Here is a 20,526-nt window from a genome sequence, read left to right as displayed (position 1 = left end):
TGCAGTACAGTTAGATAATCATGAAGGTGACACAGTTGTCTGCCTCCTCACCTGTTATACTACACACTGGACTAATACCTGCCGGGGTGCCTGGCTGGCTGAGTCTGTAGAGCGTGTGACTCTTGATTTCAGGGTTGTAAGTTCAAGTCCCATGATGGGTGTAGAGATTACTTAAAAAATAAAATATTGGGGCACCTGGGTGGTACAGTGGGTAGAGTGTCTGACTCTTGGTTTCTGCTCAGGTCGTGATCTCACAGTCTTGAGATCCAACCTCGTATTGGGCTCTGTTAGCATGGAGTCTGCTTGAGACTTCCTCTCCTTCTGCCACCCTCATAAATAAATAAATAACTCTCTTATTTTATTTATTTATTTATTTATTTTAAGATATTATTTATTTATTGGACAGAGAGAGAGGCAGGAGAGAGGGAACACAAGCAGGGGGAGTGGGAGAAGGAGAAGCAGGCTCCCCACGGAGCAGGGAGTCCAATTCAGCGGTAGATCCCAGGACCCTGGGATCGTGACCTGAGCCAAAGGCAGACGCTTAACGACTGAGCCACCCAGGTGCCCCTAAATAACTCTTTTTTTTTTTAAAAAATATTTATTTATTTGAGAGAGTGAGTGAGCAAGAGAGCACAAGCTGGGGGAGGGAGAGGGAGAAGCAGGCTCCCCGCAGAGCAGGGAGCCAGACACAGGGCTCGATCCCCGGACCCTGGGATCACGACGTGAGCCGAAGGCAGACGCTTAACCAACTGAGCCCACCCAGATGCTCCGTAAATAAATAAATCTTTTAAAAAATAAAAAATAGGGATGCCTGGGTGGCTCAGTCGGTTAAGCGTCTGCCTTCGGCTCATGTGATCCCGGGGTCCTGGGATTGAGCCCCACCGGGGAGCCTGCTGCTCCCCCTGCTTGTGCTCCGTCAAATAAATAAATAAAATCTTTAAAAATAAATACATAAAAATAAATAAAAAATAAAATCTAGGAGGGGAAAAAAATCTAAGTGCCTAGAGTCCATAAACTAAAATCTGATGAATTAATACTTGCTTACCCTGGCAGAATTGGTTTTACATAAATTTCTATTTGATTTTAACCAGATGGTTGCCCTTTGGGATGATGGTTGATAAGATTCCTACAGAAGACAGGTTTTTTTCAGAATTCTGTAGTTGAATAATTGGTGACTTTACTAATAGAAATTTCACCTCTCCTATCCAGCTGGGTTTTGGAAAAAGCATGCCTACAAACTGCGTGTGGTTAGACGGGCTTTCTTCAAATGTGTCGGATCAGTATTTAACACGACATTTCTGCCGATATGGGCCTGTGGTAAAGGTAAGTGGGAGGTTTTGGTTTTGGTGTCAAGTTACTTCTGACTTTCTAGTCTCAGTATTCTATCCTGTCAGCTCCAAGTTTTAGTGTGGACATTTTCTTTAATCACTCATAACTTGTCATAGGAGGGCATCTGTATCTATTAGCTTATGATATGAGGAAGTATTTTGGAAAACTATTTTGAACTAGCCAAGATTAATTTTGAAACTAATTTGCATAATACTGTTAAATAGAATGTTTCTTAGGGGTTTTTATAATTTTATCTCATTAAAATTCGTCTAATTATTTACATTCACATTAATATGTAATTGACTTCATTTTAAAAAAAAAACAAACAAGATGACTTTAAAGGGACGATCATACAACAGAATACACATCTAACCGATGTTGGTAAAGTATGTACCTGCGCCCAGCAGGAGGAGGGTCTCTGGACCCCACTCCATTATGTGAAAGGAGAGCTTTGAACTCCTTAAGAGCAGATTCACACTGTGGTGGGCACGGCATTTCTTTCAGTGTAGCTTTTGTCATTTGGAGAGACACACAACATAAAGATTGCTAGCATAAATAAAAAATCCAGCAGCTTTAAGTTAAGAATTCTACTTATAACCAGAATTCACTGAAATTTATTGTTGATTCAGTATTCTACATTGTTTTCTCTCTTTCAAGGGTGTGTTTTTTGTTTTTTTTTTTTTAGCCAGAACTATAAGAATGCTTACTTGACTATAGTACAGGACTCAGTCAACATGGAAAATAAAATACAGAAAAACAAAATAAAGGCATGATGTACCTCAAGCCACAATATCCACAATTGTAAACAGTCCCTCCACATTTTTATTGTGTGTTTTCACTACAACATGCATCACCAGGAAAAGCCTGATATTTTTTCTAGAATAAAAAATATATAAATATGTTTTTTCTTGGCAGCGTCCTTGAGACTTAGGATTTTCTTGGGACTGACACTAAGTCTAGTGGATGAGGCTCTTATTTGGTTTTTGTTTTGTTTTTTTGTTGTTGTTTTTTATAGGTGGTGTTTGACCGCTTAAAAGGCATGGCCCTGGTTCTCTACAATGAAATTGAATATGCACAAGCAGCTGTAAAAGAGACCAAGGGGAGGAAAATCGGTGGGAATAAAATTAAGGTGTGCAGAATGACTTTAAAAAGAAGTGAAACAAAATCATATTGAGATCCCACTCTCTTAATAATGCATTTTGTAGGTGGCCAGCAAGGGGAGTGGTTTATAGGATATGCACTGTATGTCCTGTTTTTAAAGGGAATATTACTATTTGTATACTTGGCTACTTGAGGCCACAGCGTCATTAGCCACAGAATTTTCCCTAAAAATCATGTCATTCAAGGAAATGTGCTTCTTTACACCCCAGGTACCTGATGCTTACATGTATGCTCTTGGTGCAGGCTGGCCCACATTCACGTGTGGGTATCTGCACACCCAGGAGCTCAACGTATCACTCATTCCAGCTTCCTGAATGATTCTCTCTTCCTCTTCTCTTGTTCATGATAATTTGAAGGAATTTATGCACTTAATACTAACTATCATGGTTAAATTGAAACGATTCTTTTTTGAAATAAGATATTGAAAGATGATGGGTATCATAGGCTTAAATGACTCTGAGGTCCAGCTGTGAGTGAAGTTTAAATGTTCTTCGATACTTTATTTTATTTTATGTTCTAACTTGTGGTTCCAGCAAATTTACATCTAACACAGACTCTGGGTTTAGTTGATCTGATTATTTGGCAACCTAGAATCTTGATAGGTATTATTTCAGTTTTCCATTTTGCCTTTTCCACTCCTTCAGTACTGGGTTCTAGGACCTTAAATTATAGTTCTATATCGAGATTTCTCTTGAATTTGAGAGAGATTTCATGTTAACAAAATACAGTTTCAGTTAGGACTATTTCACTTAGTTGAGACAGATTGCTCTTACTTGAAGTTTATCCAGAGGGCTATGTTGGGAAGGATTTCAAATTCAATAATGCTTTCCATCTTGAAAACCTGAAACTTGAATCAAACACCTGCTGTTCTTTCTTTTTAAGGTGGACTTTGCAAATCGGGAAAGTCAGCTGGCATTTTATCACTGTATGGAAAAATCTGGTCAAGATATTAGAGACTTTTATGAAATGTTAGCAGAAAGAAGGTATGTATTTTTTTTTTCCCAAGCAAGAAGGTATGTATTTTAAACCTATCAGCATAGCTTGGATTTTAAAATACCAAATACATCAGACTTAGATGGGATTACGTTTTATTTTTCACCCCTTATTTCTACACTTATCCCCAAAAAACTCCTTTCCTTCTGTCTCCTCATACAGAAACACGGGTTTATTTTTATGAATTCTGTTTTCTTGTGGCTCGTGGGATTTAGGTTAAGCTAAATACATTTCTCATTGAATGCTCCTAGAATTTGAAAGAGTTACCGTTTTGCTAGATTATAACTTTATGTACAAATCATCCTGCTTAACAGTTTTAAATTAAATATGATAACAAGTTGAAGAGCACTGTAAACTAAGTGTCCTGTATATTTAGTAATGACAACATGCAGATTATTACTGTGCATGTGCTCATACCGTTAGTAAAAAAAAAAAAAATTGAGGGGCCTCTGGGTGGTCAGTCCGTTGAGTGTCTGGCTTTTGATCTTTACTCAGGTCTTGATCTCAGTCAGGGTCATGAGTTTGGGCCCTGCATTAGGCTCCACACTAGGCGTGGAGCCTACTTTAAGAAAAAAAGAATTTTTTTTTAATTGAAAAAGATTATCAAGAGCTTTCTTTTAAATTTGAATCTTCTAAATGGTGAATCAGTAAGCCAAAGCATATATAAATTGGTAACTTCAGCAATATAAAAGGAAACCTTATTTACTCCTGTTAATTTTTTTGGTCATGGTTATGTAGTATTTGATTTTTTTTTTTTTTTCCTGCTGCTTGTAGGAAATATTGCAGTCCCGAATCATTTTAAGTCTCATAGTTTGGACCAGGCTATCTCTGTTAGCTTAGAACTGTCCCCAAACTGATGATTGACTCCTTTTTAGACTGAATATATTAAAACACCCTAACATAGTGTCATCAAGTGCTTCAATAGCCGATCACATTTGAAAATGTAAACTATCATCCACATGGTCAAGCTGTTTGTCCAGACACACCTTTATGATTAAGTCTCCTGGAATGTCACCACTGGATCTCCACCTCTGTACACATGTGGTAAAAGGCTATGTATGAAAAATGTCTTTAGACACTCTGGTTTAGGTATAAAAGGGGGGTCTACAAACAAGTAGGAGTCAGATCCTGATTGTGTTGCCCCGAAACCTGTGGAATATATTCCCTTTATACTGCCTGTTCTTGCCACTTTTTAAGTCATAGAATGTATATATATATATTTTTTTTTTGAGTCATTTTGTGGAATATTGTATGGCAGTCATTGAATACTGGGACAGTTTTCTTAAATTTTTATTTATTTTTAAAGATTTTATTTTTAACTAATCTCTACACCCAAACATGGGCGTGAACTTATAAGCCCCAGACCAGGAGTCACATGCTCTACCAACTGAGCCAGCCAGGTGGCCCTGGGTTTTAAGATTTTACAGAGAGAGCAAAAGCAGAGGGAGTGGCGGGCAGAGGGAGAGGGAGAAGCAGGCTACCCACGGAGCAGAGAGCCAGTCCAATGCGGGACTTGATCCCAGGACTCTGGGATCATGACCTGCGCTGAAGGCAGACACTTAACTGACTGAGCCACCCAGGTTCCCTCTCATACACTTACTATGTTCAGAAAGTTTCCTTTTATTCCTACTTTGATAAGGTGTTTGGTTTTTTTGTTTTGTTTGTTTTATCATGAAAGGGTGCTGGATTTTTTTTCCCATTTGAAATGATCATGTGTTTTTTCCTTCATTCTATTAATATGGTGTGTAATGTTGATTGAGTTTTGTAGTTGAACCATCCTTGCATTCTTTTTCTTTTTTTAATTTATTCATTTGACAGAGAGAGAGAGAACACACAAGCAGGGGGAGCGGCAGGCAGAGGGAGAGGGAGAAGCAGACTCTCCACTGAGCAGGGAGCCCAATGTGGGGCTTGATCCCAGGACCCTGGGATCAGGACCTGAGCCGAAGGCGGACGCTTAACGGCTGAGCCACCCAGGCGCCCCCTTGCATTCTTTTTCTTTAAAAATATTTAATAATGCAGGGGTGCCTGGGTGGCTCAGGTCCTGATCCCAGGGTCCTGGGATCAAGCCCCGCATCGGGCTCCCTGCTCGGCTGGAAGCCTGCTTCTCCCTCTCCCACTCCTGCTTGTGTTCCCTCTCTTGCTGTCTCTCTCTCTGTCAAACAAATAAAATCTTTAAAAAAATAAATAAATAAAAATATTTAATAATGCAATATTATGATTTAATGAGAGTTTTTAAAGTGGGTTATAAAGCAGTAGGGTACAGTATGACCCAATTTTATAAAACAAAAGTAACATATGCAAAGAAAAAAGACTGGAAAGATATGTATACACATACACACATATAGAATACATATATGTATATACACATACATAAATTTATATATAGCATTTTTATCTATTTCAGGGTGGTTAGATTATTAGTGATTTATTTATTATTATTATTAACGTACAATGTATTTGTTTCAGGGGTACAGGTCTATGATTCATCAGTGTTAAACAATACACAGTGCTCACCACAACACATACCCTGGAGAGGTTTTTAATTTTTTTTTTTTTTTAAGATTTTATTTATTCACTTGAGAGCAAGAGAGAGAGAGAGCACAGGCAGGGAGGAGAGGGAGAAGCAGGCTCCCCGCCTAGCAGGGAGCCTGATGTGGGGCTCGATCCCAGGACCCTGGGACCACGACCCGAACTGACGGCAGACGCCCAATCGACTGAGCCACCCAGGCACCCCTGAGGAGGATTGTTTTGTTTTGTTTTGTTTTTTAAAGATTTTATTTATTTATTTGACAGAGAACGAGAGCATACAAGCAGGGGGAGTGGCAGGCAGAGAGAAAAGCAGGTTCCCCGCTGAGCAGGGAGCCCCACGTGGAACTCGATCCCAGGACCCCGGGATCATGACCTGAGCAAAAGGCAGTCACTTAACCAACTAAGCCACCCAGGCGCCCCAGGGGGAGGTTTTTTAAATGAAAAATGTATCCTACAGCCAAATTCCCCAAAGCTTGAACTTCTAAGGATTTGATAGTTTTTCGCCAGTAGATGAATCCACAGTCCTTTAGCCAGAAAGTCAGTTTTGATACAAGGCTTTCCTGTGTCAGTTTGTGTATGTGTGTGTGAGAGAGGATGCGTATGCATATGTCGGAGAACATGTGGGTCTGTGGAGAGAGAAAAACGTTTTCCATCCTGGCTCCCCAAGTAGCAGTTTAAAGGCATTGTTAACATTTTAAGTGCTTATAGGAATCCTTCCCCATAAGCTAGTGGAAAGTGTGTTAGTGGTCTAGTGGCACCTAAGACATAAAACATCCTTTAAAATCCTCTGTGCATACATGAAATATTTTTCAGAGAATAGTGTCTTGTCCGAGGGTTGGGTAATGCTGTGCGGGTGTTCATTTTTGTATGTTAACGCTTAAATTCACTCATTTTACTAATGATCTGGCTCTGGCTTTGTTCTTTAGTTCTTACCCATGGTTATTTATCCCTGTTGAATGGAGTTTATCTCCTAATGTAGGAAGCAGGAGGATATGGGACTTAACTGTGACTCAGTTTTGCCCCCTTTGCCACTAAGATATCTCGCAGTGCTTATGGAATAATCCCTTGCAGTAGAACTTGAGGTTCTTTGCCCTTTCCATAGAGTGGAAGGAGGTCATCCCACTGGATAGTTAATGCATGAATGAAAAAAATGCTTTACCTCTAATGATAGCTTAGCCTAGGAATGCAGTGACTGATTTGCATAGGGTACTGCGGTTTAAAAGTAGCATTTCATTTATTCCCTCAAATACTGTGTCAGAGAGGTAGGGCCGTGACTCTTTTCCTCTGTTACTTTTGGTAGGAATTGAAGACCAGATGACTTTGCTGATAAGGTCACAGGCTAAGACCATGGGCTGGAGATAAGCCCAGTGCCCCTATCTGCTAGTGCATTGAGCTTTATACACTTTACCAAAATGATTCTCAAGATGAATTTACAAGATCCTTGGGCGCCTGGGTGGCTCAGTCGGTTAAGCAACTGCCTTTGGCTCATGTCATGATCCTGGAGTCCCGGGATCAAGTCCCGCATCGGGCTCCCTGCTCAGCAGGGAGTCTGCTTCTCCCTCTGACCCTCTTCCCTCTAGTGCTCTCTATCTCTCATTCTCTCTCTCTCAAATAAATAAATAAAATCTTTAAAAAAAGAAAAAGATGAATTTACAAGATCCTGTTACGCTTTAGGTGAATTTCCCACCTACTTAGGGGAGTTGGGATATTGTGCAGTCATGTGAACAGAGTTATCTCAACACCTGGCTTTTCCAGGTTCTTTGGACACCCTTCTGTCCAAGGTACAAGTGTGCAGCTGTGCTGTCTCCTACTTGACTTGCATTCTTTGAGGGCGGGAACACCCATTTCTTTTGGTGGTCAAGGGGCCCAGCAAAATATGTGCAAAATCAGTATTTATTAAACTGAATAGTGCTCCAGCACTAATGTTTACACATACACCTTTGACTTATGTAACTTCATATTTTTGGATATAGTTTTAGTTTAATTAATCTAAACATACTTCTGTTTTTATAGTATTATTTTAAGCCTACTGTGTTTTTTTGTTTGTTTTGTTTTATTTGAGAGAGAGAAAGCATAAGGGGGTAGGGTCAGAGGGAGCAGCAGATTCCCCGTTGAGCAGGGAGCCCTATGCAGGGCTCGATCCTGGGACTCCAGGATCATGACCTGAGCTGAAGGCAGATGCTTAACTAACTGAGCTACCCAGGCATCCCAAGCCCACGTTAATGTGGGCGGTGAGCCAGTGACCATTCTAGGTGTGTTAATCACTTTATATTAGAAAGCATATAGTATGTTTACCTTTATGTATGAAAAGATGCTTCCTTGGAGTTTGTATTTATGTTGGCAGTGAATTAAATTAGCCAAGTTCCATGCTTAGTAACATTTATTTTAAGGTAGCTGGTCATTATTTAGGCAAAGAGTATGATTCCTGTGGAACTTGAGAAAGATCATCTTGAATCCAATTAAAATAGTACAGATATACCATAAAATATTCTCTTTGGACTGAGAAATTCTGTATAAATACATATAATAATGTTTTATTGATGCTTCCAGTGTTTGAATGTTCAGTCTTAGATGCTTCATTTGCTGTGGAGGGTGGGATAGAACATCACCCAGTAGTAGCTTTGACATATTTTTCTAAGGTTCATTCTTTCAACAGATACTTGAGTGCCTCCTATGAGCCAAATACTGTTACAAGAAGACCTGAAAAAAAACTCATGCCTTTTAGGGGCTTAAGTTCTAAATTTTTTGTGTTTCAGTAAGCCACTAATGGCAATACTGTGTAGAATGTATGACCTTGAGGGAACAGAAATGGAGAGTGAACAAAAGTGAAAGAATTGGTCTCTGTTACGGGTGAATTTCATTTTATCCATCATACGTGTTCTTGTGTGTACATTTAATCCTATCTTGAATGCCCCTGGATAGGTCACTATAAGAGAAAACCACAGTGAATTCCTTTACAATTGAGAAATCCTCTTACAAAGCTTGTGTTCAGTTGGTGGCTTGGGGAAAAGTAACATTACTGAAGGCCAGGTATGTGCCTCACATTATGTCAGGAAAATTCTTAAAACTCTTTATCTTATTTAATCTTCTTAAGAGCCTTATGAGGAAAGGTTACCACCATTTTACAATTGAGGAGATAGCTGAGGGAGACTGGCCCCCCAATGTGTTTTTTTTTAAATTGTGAACTGGGAGGTATTATCAGTATCATGTGGGTCATGTAGGTGAGAGGATTTCAGTTAAATTATTCTCTATTTTTCCCTATAATGCATTTGTTTCCCAAGTTGTGATAAGAATATCTTTTGACAGAAAAGTAATTATGAAAGACTTAGAAATGTGGGGATGTGGTACTGTTGAATACTAGTGCTTATTATAAGTCGTGACACCTCAACCAAAAGAATAAAAAAGGCTGAAGTGCTGTCCAGTAGAAACGTAATGCAACCTAAATTTGTGGTTTTAAATTTCCTAGTAGACACAGTAAAAAATGAAAAGGTAAAATTAATTTTATTTAACTCAGTATGTCTAAAATATTATTTCAACATACAACCAATTTAAATAAGTTACTGAAGAATTTTTTTTTTTTTTTTTTTTTAAATAAAACTAAATCTAGGGCGCCTGGGTGGCTCAGTTGGTTAAGCGACTGCCTTCGGCTCAGGTCATGATCCCGGAGTCCCGGGATCGAGTCCCACATCGGGCTCCCTGCTCGGCAGGGAGTCTGCTCCTCCCTCTGACCCTCTTCCCTCTCGTGCTCGCTATCTCTCATTCTCTCTCTCTCAAATAAATAAATAAAATCTTAAAAAAAATAAATAAATAAATAAATAAATAAAACTAAATCTACCAAGTCCGGTGTGTATTCTGTATTCACATCTCAAATTTCAGGTTCTCAGTAGCCATGTGTGGGTTGTGGCTACGGATAGTATTGGATGGTCCACGTCTAACTAATGAGTGAAGAATGGCAAATTTTTTTTTAAGACTTTATTTGAGAGAGAGTGAGAATGAGCGGGGGAGGGGGTAGTGGCAGAGGGAGAGGAAGAAGCAGACTCCCCACTGAGCAGGGAGCCCCACGTGAGGCTCGATCCCAGGACCCCAGGATCGTGACCTGAGCCAAAGGCAGACACGTAACTGACTGAGCCACTCAGGCGCCCAAGATTTTTAGAAGCAGGATTTTGTCATCTCGTGTGTGATTTAATGTGTCAATGACAAGAAAACAAAAGAACTAATACATTCTTTTTCATATTTGGTAGAGAGGAACGGAGGGGGTCTTACGACTATAGCCAAGATCGTACGTACTACGAGAATGTTCGTACTCCGGGCACATATCCTGAGGATTCCAGACGGGACTACCCAGCCCGAGGGAGAGAATTTTATTCAGAATGGGAAACCTACCAAGGAGACTACTATGAATCACGATACTATGACGATCCTCGAGAATACAGGGATTACAGAAATGACCCTTACGAACAGGATATCCGGGAGTACAGTTACAGGCAAAGGGAACGAGAGAGAGAGCGTGAAAGGTTTGAGTCTGACCGGGACAGAGACCATGAGAGGAGGCCAATTGAGCGCAGCCAGAGTCCGGTGCACTTGCGACGCCCGCAGAGTCCTGGAGCGTCTCCCTCACAGTCGGAGCGCTTGCCAAGTGATTCTGAAAGGAGGATTTACAGCCGATCCTCAGACCGGAGTGGGAGCTGTAGCTCACTTTCCCCTCCAAGATATGACAAACTTGACAAATCTCGTCTGGAACGCTATGCTAAAAATGAAAAGACAGATAAAGAAAGGACTTTCGATCCTGAGAGAGTGGAAAGAGAGAGACGCTTAATAAGGAAGGAAAAAGTGGAAAAGGACAAGACTGAAAAGCAGAAACGAAAAGGAAAAGTTCATTCCCCTAGTTCTCAGTCTTCAGAGACAGACCAAGAAAATGAGCGAGAACAGAGCCCTGAAAAATCAAGGAGTTCTAATAAATTGAGCAGAGAGAAAGCTGACAAAGAAGGAGTAGCAAAAAACCGCCTGGAGCTCATGCCCTGTGTGGTTCTGACTCGAGTGAAAGAGAAAGAGGGGAAAGTTATTGACCACACTTCTTTGGAAAAGCTGAAAGCCAGGCTTGATAATGACAGTGCCAAGTCTTCTGCCCTAGATCAGAAACTTCAGGTCTGTCAACCGGAGCCTACAAAGTCTGACTTGTCTAAACTGGAATCTGTTAGAATGAAAGTGCCAAAGGAAAAGGGACTGTCTAGCCACATCGAAGTGGTAGATAAGGAAGGGAGGCTTAAGCCCAGGAAGCACCTAAAACCAGAGCAGACTGCGGACGGGGTCAGCGCTGTAGATTTGGAGAAACTGGAAGCGAGAAAGAGGCGTTTTGCAGATTCCAATCTGAAAGCAGAAAGGCAAAAATCAGAAGTCAAGAAAAGTAGTCCAGAGTTGGAGGACGCTCGGGTCCTTTTAAAAAAGCAACCTGACCTATCATCTAGAGATGTCGTTCTTCTGAGGGAAGGAGAGTCAGAAAGAAAGCCTGTGAGGAAAGAAACCCTTAAACGAGAATCTAAAAAAATCAAACTAGACAGACTTAATGCTGTTCCCAGCCCCAAAGACTGTCAGGAGCTTGCCAGTGTTTCTGTTGGGACTGGCTCAAGGCCCAACTCAGACCTGCAAGCGAGGCTGGGAGAACTGGTATGCGAATCTGTGGAAAATCAAGAAACCCAGGCAAAAAAACCCATTCCCTCAAAACCACAACTCAAACAGCTGCAGTTATTAGATGATCAAGGACCAGAGAGAGAAGATATTAGGAAAAACTATTGCAGTCTTCGTGATGAGACACTTGAATGTAAATCAAGCCAAGAGAAACCACATTCAGTAAATACTGAAGAAAAAATTGGCATTGATATTGATCACACGCAGAGTTACCGAAAACAAATGGAGCAGAGCCGTAGAAAACAGCAGATGGAGATGGAAATTGCCAAGTCTGAGAAGTTTGGCAGTCCTAAAAAAGATGTAGATGAATATGAAAGACGGAGTCTGGTTCACGAGGTAGGCAAACCCCCCCAAGATGTCACTGATGACTCTCCTCCCAGCAAAAAGAAAAGGATGGACCACATTGATTTTGATACCTGCACCAAGAGAGAGAGGAATTACAGAAGTTCACGCCAAATCAGTGAAGACTCCGAAAGGACTGGTGGCTCTCCCAGTATCCGGCATGGTTCCTTCCATGAGGAAGACGACCCTGTGGGCTCCCCTAGGCTCTTGTCAGTAAAAGGGTCTCCTAAGGCAGATGAAAAAGGTCTCCCCTATTCTAACGTAACAGTCAGAGAAGAGTCCTTAAAGTTTAATCCTTATGATTCTAGCAGGAGAGAACAGATGGCAGACATGGCCAAAATAAAGCTCTCTGTCTTGAATTCTGAAGATGAACTAAATCGGTGGGATTCTCAAATGAAACAAGATGCCAGCAGATTTGACGTGAGTTTCCCAAACAGCATAATTAAGAGAGAGAGCCTTCGAAAGAGGTCTGTACGTGACTTGGAACCTGGTGAGGTGCCTTCTGATTCTGATGAAGATGGTGAACACAAGTCCCACTCACCCAGAGCCTCTGCTTTATATGAGAGTTCTCGGCTGTCTTTTTTATTGAGGGACAGAGAAGACAAACTACGTGAGCGAGATGAAAGACTCTCCAGTTCTTTAGAAAGGAACAAATTTTATTCTTTTGCATTGGATAAGACAATCACACCAGACACCAAGGCTTTGCTTGAAAGAGCTAAATCACTCTCTTCATCTCGAGAAGAAAATTGGTCTTTCCTTGATTGGGACTCCCGTTTTGCTAATTTTCGAAACAACAAAGATAAAGAAAAGGTTGACTCTGCTCCAAGACCTATTCCATCCTGGTACATGAAAAAGAAGAAAATTCGGACTGATTCAGAAGGAAAAATGGATGATAAAAAAGATGATCATAAAGAAGAAGAACAGGAAAGACAGGAGTTATTTGCATCTCGTTTTTTACACAGTTCAATCTTTGAACAAGATTCCAAGCGATTGCAGCATCTAGAGAGAAAAGATGAAGAACCAGACTTCATTTCTGGTAGGTTGTACGGGCGGCAGACATCTGATGGAGCGAACAGCACAGCCGATTTGATTCAAGAGCCAGTAGTTCTTTTCCATAGCAGATTTATGGAACTCACACGAATGCAACAGAAAGAAAAGGAAAAAGACCAAAAACCCAAAGAGGCTGAGAAACAGGAAGATACCGAGGATCCTCCTGAGACCCCAGAATCTGCTTCTGAGAGTAAAGAGTCAGAACTGAAGACTCCCCCTCCGATTGGGCCTCCTGCTGTCACAGCTGTAGCTCCGGAGTCCACGTCGTCGGCACTGGAGAAGACAGCCAGCGACAAGGCCGGGGAAGTGCCCCTGGTGACAGAAGAGAAGCCCAGGGAGCCGGCCTCCGCCTCCGCCTCCGAAGAAGCGAAGCCTGTGTCTGAGCAGGCTGCTACTGCTGTGCAGCAAGCCCAACAGGCTGACCTGCCCTCAGGAGTGGACCCCAGTAAAGATGCTGCTGGGGCTCCGTTGGTTGTGGAAGAGGACTCATCAGCTGACCAGCTGCCTTATTTGGACACCAAGCCTCCAACTCCCGGGGCCTCATTTTCCCAGGTAGAGGTCACCACAGATCCAGAACCCGATGGTACCCAACCACTTTCAAAACCAACTCAGAAGCCTGAGGAGGCTGATGAGCCAAAAGTGGAAAAGCCAAACTTAGCTGCTAATGTTGAGCCTAGTGCAAATCAGAAAGTTGAAGTTGTCCCTGAGGTCCAGCCTCAAGCTTCTGAAGACACTGACGTTGATCCTCCAGTTGCTACGAAAGAGAAAAAGCCAAACAAAAGCAAGCGTTCCAAGACCCCCATTCAGGCCGCTGCAGCAAGTACCGTGGAGAAGCCTGTCACCAGGAAGAGCGAGCGCATAGACCGGGAGAAGCTCAAGCGGTCCAGTTCTCCTCGGGGAGAAGCACAGAAGCTTTTAGAGTTGAAGATGGAGGCAGAGAAGATTACAAGGACCGCCTCTAAAAACTCAGCCGCAGACCCAGAACACCCTGAACCAAGTCTGCCCCTCAGCCGAACAAGGCGCCGGAATGTGAGGAGTGTCTATGCAACCATGGGTGACCACGAGAGCCGCTCTCCTGTCAAGGAGCCTGTGGAGCAGCCACGAGTGACCAGGAAGAGACTGGAGCGAGAGCTGCAGGAGGCCGCGGTGGTCCCCACAACCCCAAGGAGGGGGAGGCCTCCGAAAACCCGCCGTCGGGCTGAAGAAGATGAGGAGACCGAGGTGAAAGAACCAGTTGAGACACTCAAACCAGCCGAGGGATGGAGGTCCCCACGAGCCCAAAAATCAGGAGCTGCTGGTGGCCCACAAGGGAAAAGGGGGAAAAATGAGCCAAAAGTAGATGTTGAACGTCTGGAAGCAGCCGCTGAGGTGAGTCCCCAAGGAAGCGTGAAAGAAAATAACACAAAATCCAAGGCTGATAAAGAAGAAGCAGGAAATGAACAAAAACGTGACAAAAAAGAAATGAGCACAGACAAAAATGCACCAGAAGACCCCGCAGTCGAAGTGGTGGAGAAGAAGACAGCCCCTGAAAAAAACTCCAAGTCAAAGAGAGGAAGATCTCGAAACTCTAGGTCAGCAGTGGACAAATCTGCAAATCTGAAAAACGTGGATACCAGTGTCAGTCCGAGTGTGGCGGCGGGCGCCGGGGGGCTGGCGGTGGAGAAGGAAGCGGAGGTGGTGGCCGGCCCCGCCGAGAAGAGCGAGAGTCCCCAGAAGGAAGGGAGTTTATCATCCCAGTTGAACAGTGATCCAGCCCCTCCGGACAAGGAAGTGGAGGAGAAGGAAGATGTGTCTGCCTCTGCGCCGTCCCCAGAAGCCAATCAGTTAGCCAAGCAGATGGAGCTGGAGCAGGCTGTGGAGAACATCGCAAAGCTCACTGAAGCCTCCTCCGCGGCCTTCAAGGCGGCGGCCACAGATGCACCAGACGGCCTCTCCACCGAGGACGGAGACAAGCCGGCACACCAAGCAAGTGAAACAGAACTGGCTGCAGCCATTGGCTCCATCATCAACGACATTTCTGGGGAGGCAGAAAATTTCCCAGCAGCGGCACCTTACCCCGCCGAATCCCAGACAGATCCACAGGCCCGCTCTCAGGCTCCGCAGCCCCCTGGGGAGGGCATGGAGCCTGAGACCAATGAGGCCGTGTCTGGCATCTTGGAGACCGAAGCTGCTACAGAATCTTCTGGGCCACCAGCTAGTGCCCCTGACCCCTCAGCAGACCCAGCAGATACCAAGGAAGCTGGGGGGAACAGCAGCGGAACCTCCCAGCCAGTGCCAGAAGCCAAAGGGTCAAAAGAAGCAGAAGTCACTCTTGCTCGGAAAGAGAAAGGCCGCCAGAAGTCAAGTCGGTCACGTCGTAAACGGAATACAAATAAGAAACCGGGGGGCACTGCAGAGACCCACATCCCTGAACCTGACCAAGTTCAATGCAAGAGTCCTGCTACAGATGAGGGGACGGCAGTGCCACCCCCAGAAACTCCAGAGGAAGAGCAGCAGAGAGAAAAGCCCCAGTCCACTCCGTCTGAGTCCTGTGCTTCGGACCCAAGCAAGACTCCATCCGTTGAGAATCTGCCCCAAGAAAGCAGCGTTGAAGAGAAGACTCCCACCAGAGTGTCTGCGCTCCCAGACCTTCCCCCTCCCTCCCAGCCAGCACCAGTGGAGGATGAACCTCAAGCCAGATTCAAGGTGCATTCCATCATTGAAAGTGACCCCGTGACCCCACCCAGTGACTCAAGTACCCCCACAATCCCTTCGGTAACTGCAGCAAAGCTCCCACCCCCTGTTGCCTCTGGGGGGGCCCCACACCAGAGCCCCCCTACCAAGGTCACCGAGTGGATCACCAGGCAGGAGGATCCTCGGGCTCAGTCCACCCCATCTCCAGCTCTTCCCCCAGACACAAAAGCTTCCGACATTGACACCAGCTCCAGTACACTGAGGAAGATCCTCATGGACCCCAAATACGTCTCTGCCACTGGCATCACTTCCACCAGTGTCACGGCCGCCATCGCGGAGCCTGTGAGCGCTGCCCCTTGCCTGCATGAGGCACCGCCCCTGCCTCCAGTTGAGCCCAAAAAGCCACCTTTAGAAGAGAAACCAGCAGCTCCAGCACCCAACACCTCTGACACACAGGCCCCAGAGGTTCCAGTAGCCACAGAAAAGGAAAAGGTGGCTCCAGTCATTGCTCCCAAAATTACTTCTGTGATTAGCCGGATGCCCGTGAGCATCGATTTGGAGAACTCGCAAAAGATAACTCTGGCAAAACCAGCTCCTCAAACCCTGACCGGCCTGGTGAGTGCTCTGACAGGCCTGGTGAACGTCTCCTTGGTCCCCGTGAACGCCCTGACCGGCCCCGTGAACGCCCTGAAGGGCCCCGTGAAGGGCTCAGTGGCCACTCTGAAAGGCCTGGTGAACACTCCTGCCGGCCCCGTGAATGTCCTCAAGGGGCCAGTGAATGTTCTCACGGGGCCGGTGAATGTGCTCACTGCTCCGGTGAACGCCGCCACGGGCACGGTGAACGCCGCCGCGGGTGCCATGAATGCGGGCGCGGTGACTGTCACAGCGGGTGCAGTGACTGCCGCATCTGGCAGCGCGACCGCCACCAGCACGGGCGCGGTGACGGTGGCAGGTGCAGTGATGACACCATCGGCAAAGTGCAAGCCCAGACCCAGCACCAACGAGAACAGTCGGTTCCACCCAGGGTCTATGTCTGTGATCGACGACCGCCCGGCAGACGCGGGCTCTGGCACCGGGCTGCGTGTGAACACGTCTGAAGGGGTCGTGCTCCTGAGCTACTCGGGGCAGAAGACGGAAGGCCCACAGCGGATCAGCGCCAAGATCAGCCAGATCCCCCCGGCCAGTGCCATGGACATCGAATTCCAACAGTCGGTGTCCAAGTCCCAGGTCAAGCCTGATTCTGTGGCCCCGTCACAGCCTTCGCCCAAGGGCCCCCAGGCTCCTTCGGGCTTTGCCAACGTGGCCACTCATTCAACTCTGGTGCTGACTGCCCAGACGTATAACGCATCTCCCGTGATTTCATCCGTGAAGGCTGACCGTCCGTCCTTGGAGAAGCCCGAGCCCATCCACCTCTCCGTGTCTGCACCTGTCACCCAGGGTGGCACGGTGAAGGTTCTCACCCAGGGCATAAACACGCCCCCGGTGCTGGTTCACAACCAGCTGGTCCTCACCCCAAGCATCGTCACCACTAATAAAAAGCTTGCTGACCCCGTCACCCTCAAAATAGAGACCAAGGTCCTCCAGCCAGCGAATCTGGGGTCCGCTCTCAATCCCCACCACCCTCCTGCTCTGCCCAGCAAACTGTCCACAGAAGTGAACCACGTCGCCTCAGGGCCCAGCACCCCGACAGATCGAACGGTCTCCCATTTGGCAGCCACAAAGCCAGATGCACATTCTCCTCGACCCAGTGGGCCCGCTCCGTCCCCGTTCCCGAGAGCGTGCCACCCCAGCAGCACCACGTCCACTGCTCTCTCCACTAACGCCACAGTCATGCTGGCAGCAGGCATCCCTGTGCCTCAGTTCATCTCCAGCATACACCCGGAGCAGTCTGTCATCATGCCGCCCCACAGTATCACCCAGACTGTGTCCCTTAGCCACCTGTCCCAGGGCGAGGTGAGAATGAACACGCCCACACTGCCCAGCATCACCTACAGCATCCGGCCGGAGACCCTTCACTCTCCGCGGGCCCCTCTGCAGCCCCAGCAGATAGAGGTCAGGGCCCCACAGCGTGCGGGCACACCCCAGCCGGCTGCAGCTGGTGTGCCGGCCCTGGCCTCCCAGCACCCTCCGGAGGAGGAAGTGCATTATCACCTCCCTGTTGCTCGGGCTGCGGCCCCCGTGCAGTCAGAAGTGCTGGTCATGCAGTCCGAGTACCGGCTGCACCCGTACACCGTGCCCCGGGACGTGAGGATCATGGTGCATCCGCACGTGACGGCGGTCAGCGAGCAGCCCCGGGCAGCGGATGGGGTGGTGAAGGGGCCACCGGCCAGCAAGGTCCCGCAGCAGCCTGGGAAAGACGCGGCCAAGACGGCGGAAGCCAAAGCGGCGCCGGCCCCTGCGTCCCATGGGGAGGCCCGCATCCTCACGGTCACCCCCAGCAACCAGCTGCAGGGGCTGCCTCTGACCCCACCTGTGGTGGTGACGCACGGCGTGCAGATTGTGCACTCCAGCGGGGAGCTCTTCCAGGAGTACAGATACGGAGACATCCGCACCTACCACGGCCCCGCTCAGCTCGCGCACACCCAGTTTCCGGCTGCCGCCTCCATCGGTCTACCTCCTCGGACCAAGGCTGCTGCTCAGGTGAGTGCCGCCCTGCGGCGTTCCTCCCTGCGCTGGTTGAGGTACCGGCGCCGGCCCGGACGCGTGTTGCCCTTTCTGTGCGTTTAAAGAGGCGCTCCCAAAATTGCAGGGTGAGGGAATTCGATCACCGTGCAGAGGGCCAAGACCTGGGAAGGGGCTCTCTGGGGGATCTGATGGGGCCCCGGGGGGGCGGTGCCTCCTTGCAGGGGTGTGGGGGAGAGTGGGTGACCTCTCCCCAGAACCCTCAATCCTGAGTGCCCAAGAGGATCACTGCTGTGGGCCTGACTTCCAGGGGGTGCCTGCAGCTGACCCTGCCCGGGAGCCCATGGCTGGGGAGTGGGGTGGGGGTGGGGGGCGGTGGGCAGGGTGCCGTGTGTAACACGCTCTCCACTCCGTTCCTCTCTCCCCTGCCGAACTCCAGGGCCCAGCTCCTGAAGGTGAGCCCTTGCAGCCCACTCAGCCTGCACAGTCTACACAGCCTGCCCAACCTGTGCAGTCTGCACAGCCAGCCCAGCCCACGCAGCCCTCCCAGCTCGGCCAGCCGGGCCAGCCACCAAGCAGCAAGATGCCTCAGGTCTCCCAGGAGGCAAAGGGGACCCAGACAGGAGTAGAACAGCCTCGCCTCCCAACCGTACCTGCAACCAGGCCAGCTGAGCCTCATGCCCAGGTTCAGAGGGCGCAGGCAGAAACCAGCCAGACCTCCTACCCCTCCCCCGTGTCCGTCTCCATGAAGCCTGACCTCCCGGCCCCTCTCCCTGCTCAGGCTGCCCCAAAGCAGCCATTGTTTGTCCCCACAACCTCAAGCCCCAGCACCCCTCCAGGACTGGCTCTGACGCACACCGAAGCCCAGTCCGCTCCCCAACCAGATTCTTCTCCACACTTGACTTCCCAGAGGCCTGTGGATATGGTCCAGCTTCTGAAGGTAAGCCTGGGCAGGGGTCCTCCCCGGCTCCCCTCCAAGCTTTGCGCTGTGTTGAAGGTCCTAAGGTCCCCACTTAGACCAGTAAGCTGTTGTCTGGGGCCATGTCCAGCATGGCTCTGCTGTGCAGCCAGGAGCTTACTTCCTGTTTGTCTCCCCGAGAGCAGAAGTACCCCATCGTGTGGCAGGGCCTGCTGGCCCTCAAGAACGACACAGCTGCCGTGCAGCTCCACTTTGTCTCTGGCAACAATGTCCTGGCCCATCGGTCTCTGCCCCTCTCTGAAGGAGGCCCCCCGCTGAGGATCGCCCAGAGGATGCGGCTAGAGGCCTCACAGCTGGAAGGGGTTGCCCGAAGGATGACGGTGAGCTTCGGGGCCCAGGCGAGCGACTGCCCTGCCCATGAGGGAGGACGTGGCTTGCCCCGCACGTTCTGTCGCCAGCAGGGGTTGTAAAATGCCCTTAGGCTCAGAAACTGGTTTTTTTCAGTCAACAAATAGGGTGGGACTTTAAGGTCCCGGGAGGGGGGACTATTGTGGACTACGCAGCCGAACCCGTAGTCGGACAGGCCTCCGCACGGGGCCGCTGTCTCAAGGGGAGGCCCCGGATGACCGACAGCTGCTGCTGCCGCCACAGGTGGAGACGGATTACTGTCTGCTGCTGGCTCTGCCCTGCGGCCGTGACCAGGAGGATGTCGTGAGCCAGACCGAGTCCCTCAAGGCGGCCTTCATCACCTATTTGCAGGCCAAGCAGGCGGCAGGGATCATCAACGTTCCCAACCCTGGCTCCAATCAGGTCAGCCTGCTGTCTGCACGTGGTCAGGCTGGTCAGCCGTCTAATCGGGTGGCACGGGCTGCCGGTGCCGACTCAGAGGAGTCCAGAGGTTTCTCCGAGGGGGGCAGAAGGGCGTTTTGGATAGAGGACTCGAGCAGAGTGTAGAGGTGGGGCCCCCGCGGCCCATCCTGGAGCTAACCCAGGGGGGGACCGCCGAGACCGGAGCTGTGGAGGCTACCCCGGGGGGTCGTTCAGGTGGCTAGTTTGCTGACACCTCGGTTCCTCCCGGTGGACGGTCCTGGGGGCGTTAGCTGACGGGGAACCAGACTCACCCTAGCTCGGTGTGTTGGGCCCCCAGTTGGAAATGTTCAAGAATGGTAGTGGGGTGCCTGACATGGAGACAGGGGGTCCCACTCTTCTCTCTCCCCCCCCCC

General features: G+C 47.9%; 1 protein-coding gene across 4 annotated transcripts in view; it reads left to right on the top strand.

Moving 5' to 3' along the window:
- The window catches only part of SPEN (spen family transcriptional repressor), a 94,844-nt gene that overhangs the window by 73,129 nt on the left and 1,189 nt on the right, over nucleotides 1-20,526 (top strand). For 3 of the 4 annotated variants that reach the window (XM_025856274.2, XM_025856273.2, XM_025856275.2), the window contains 7 exons: nucleotides 1,210-1,323; nucleotides 2,345-2,458; nucleotides 3,373-3,473; nucleotides 10,254-18,402; nucleotides 18,824-19,324; nucleotides 19,489-19,683; nucleotides 19,955-20,113. In XM_025856274.2, coding sequence (XP_025712059.1) covers nucleotides 1,210-1,323; nucleotides 2,345-2,458; nucleotides 3,373-3,473; nucleotides 10,254-18,402; nucleotides 18,824-19,324; nucleotides 19,489-19,683; nucleotides 19,955-20,113 — 9,333 coding nt within the window. The remainder of the gene's footprint in view (nucleotides 1-1,209; nucleotides 1,324-2,344; nucleotides 2,459-3,372; nucleotides 3,474-10,253; nucleotides 18,403-18,823; nucleotides 19,325-19,488; nucleotides 19,684-19,954; nucleotides 20,114-20,526) is intronic. The other variant, XM_073903309.1, reaches the window with a different exon arrangement.

Source organism: Callorhinus ursinus, unplaced genomic scaffold, assembly GCF_003265705.2.
Source record: "Callorhinus ursinus isolate GAN/ISIS: 27379988/994484 unplaced genomic scaffold, GSC_fseal_2.0 scaffold18, whole genome shotgun sequence".
Lineage (NCBI taxonomy): Eukaryota > Metazoa > Chordata > Mammalia > Carnivora > Otariidae > Callorhinus > Callorhinus ursinus.
This window is presented reverse-complemented; position numbering and strand designations above follow the sequence as displayed.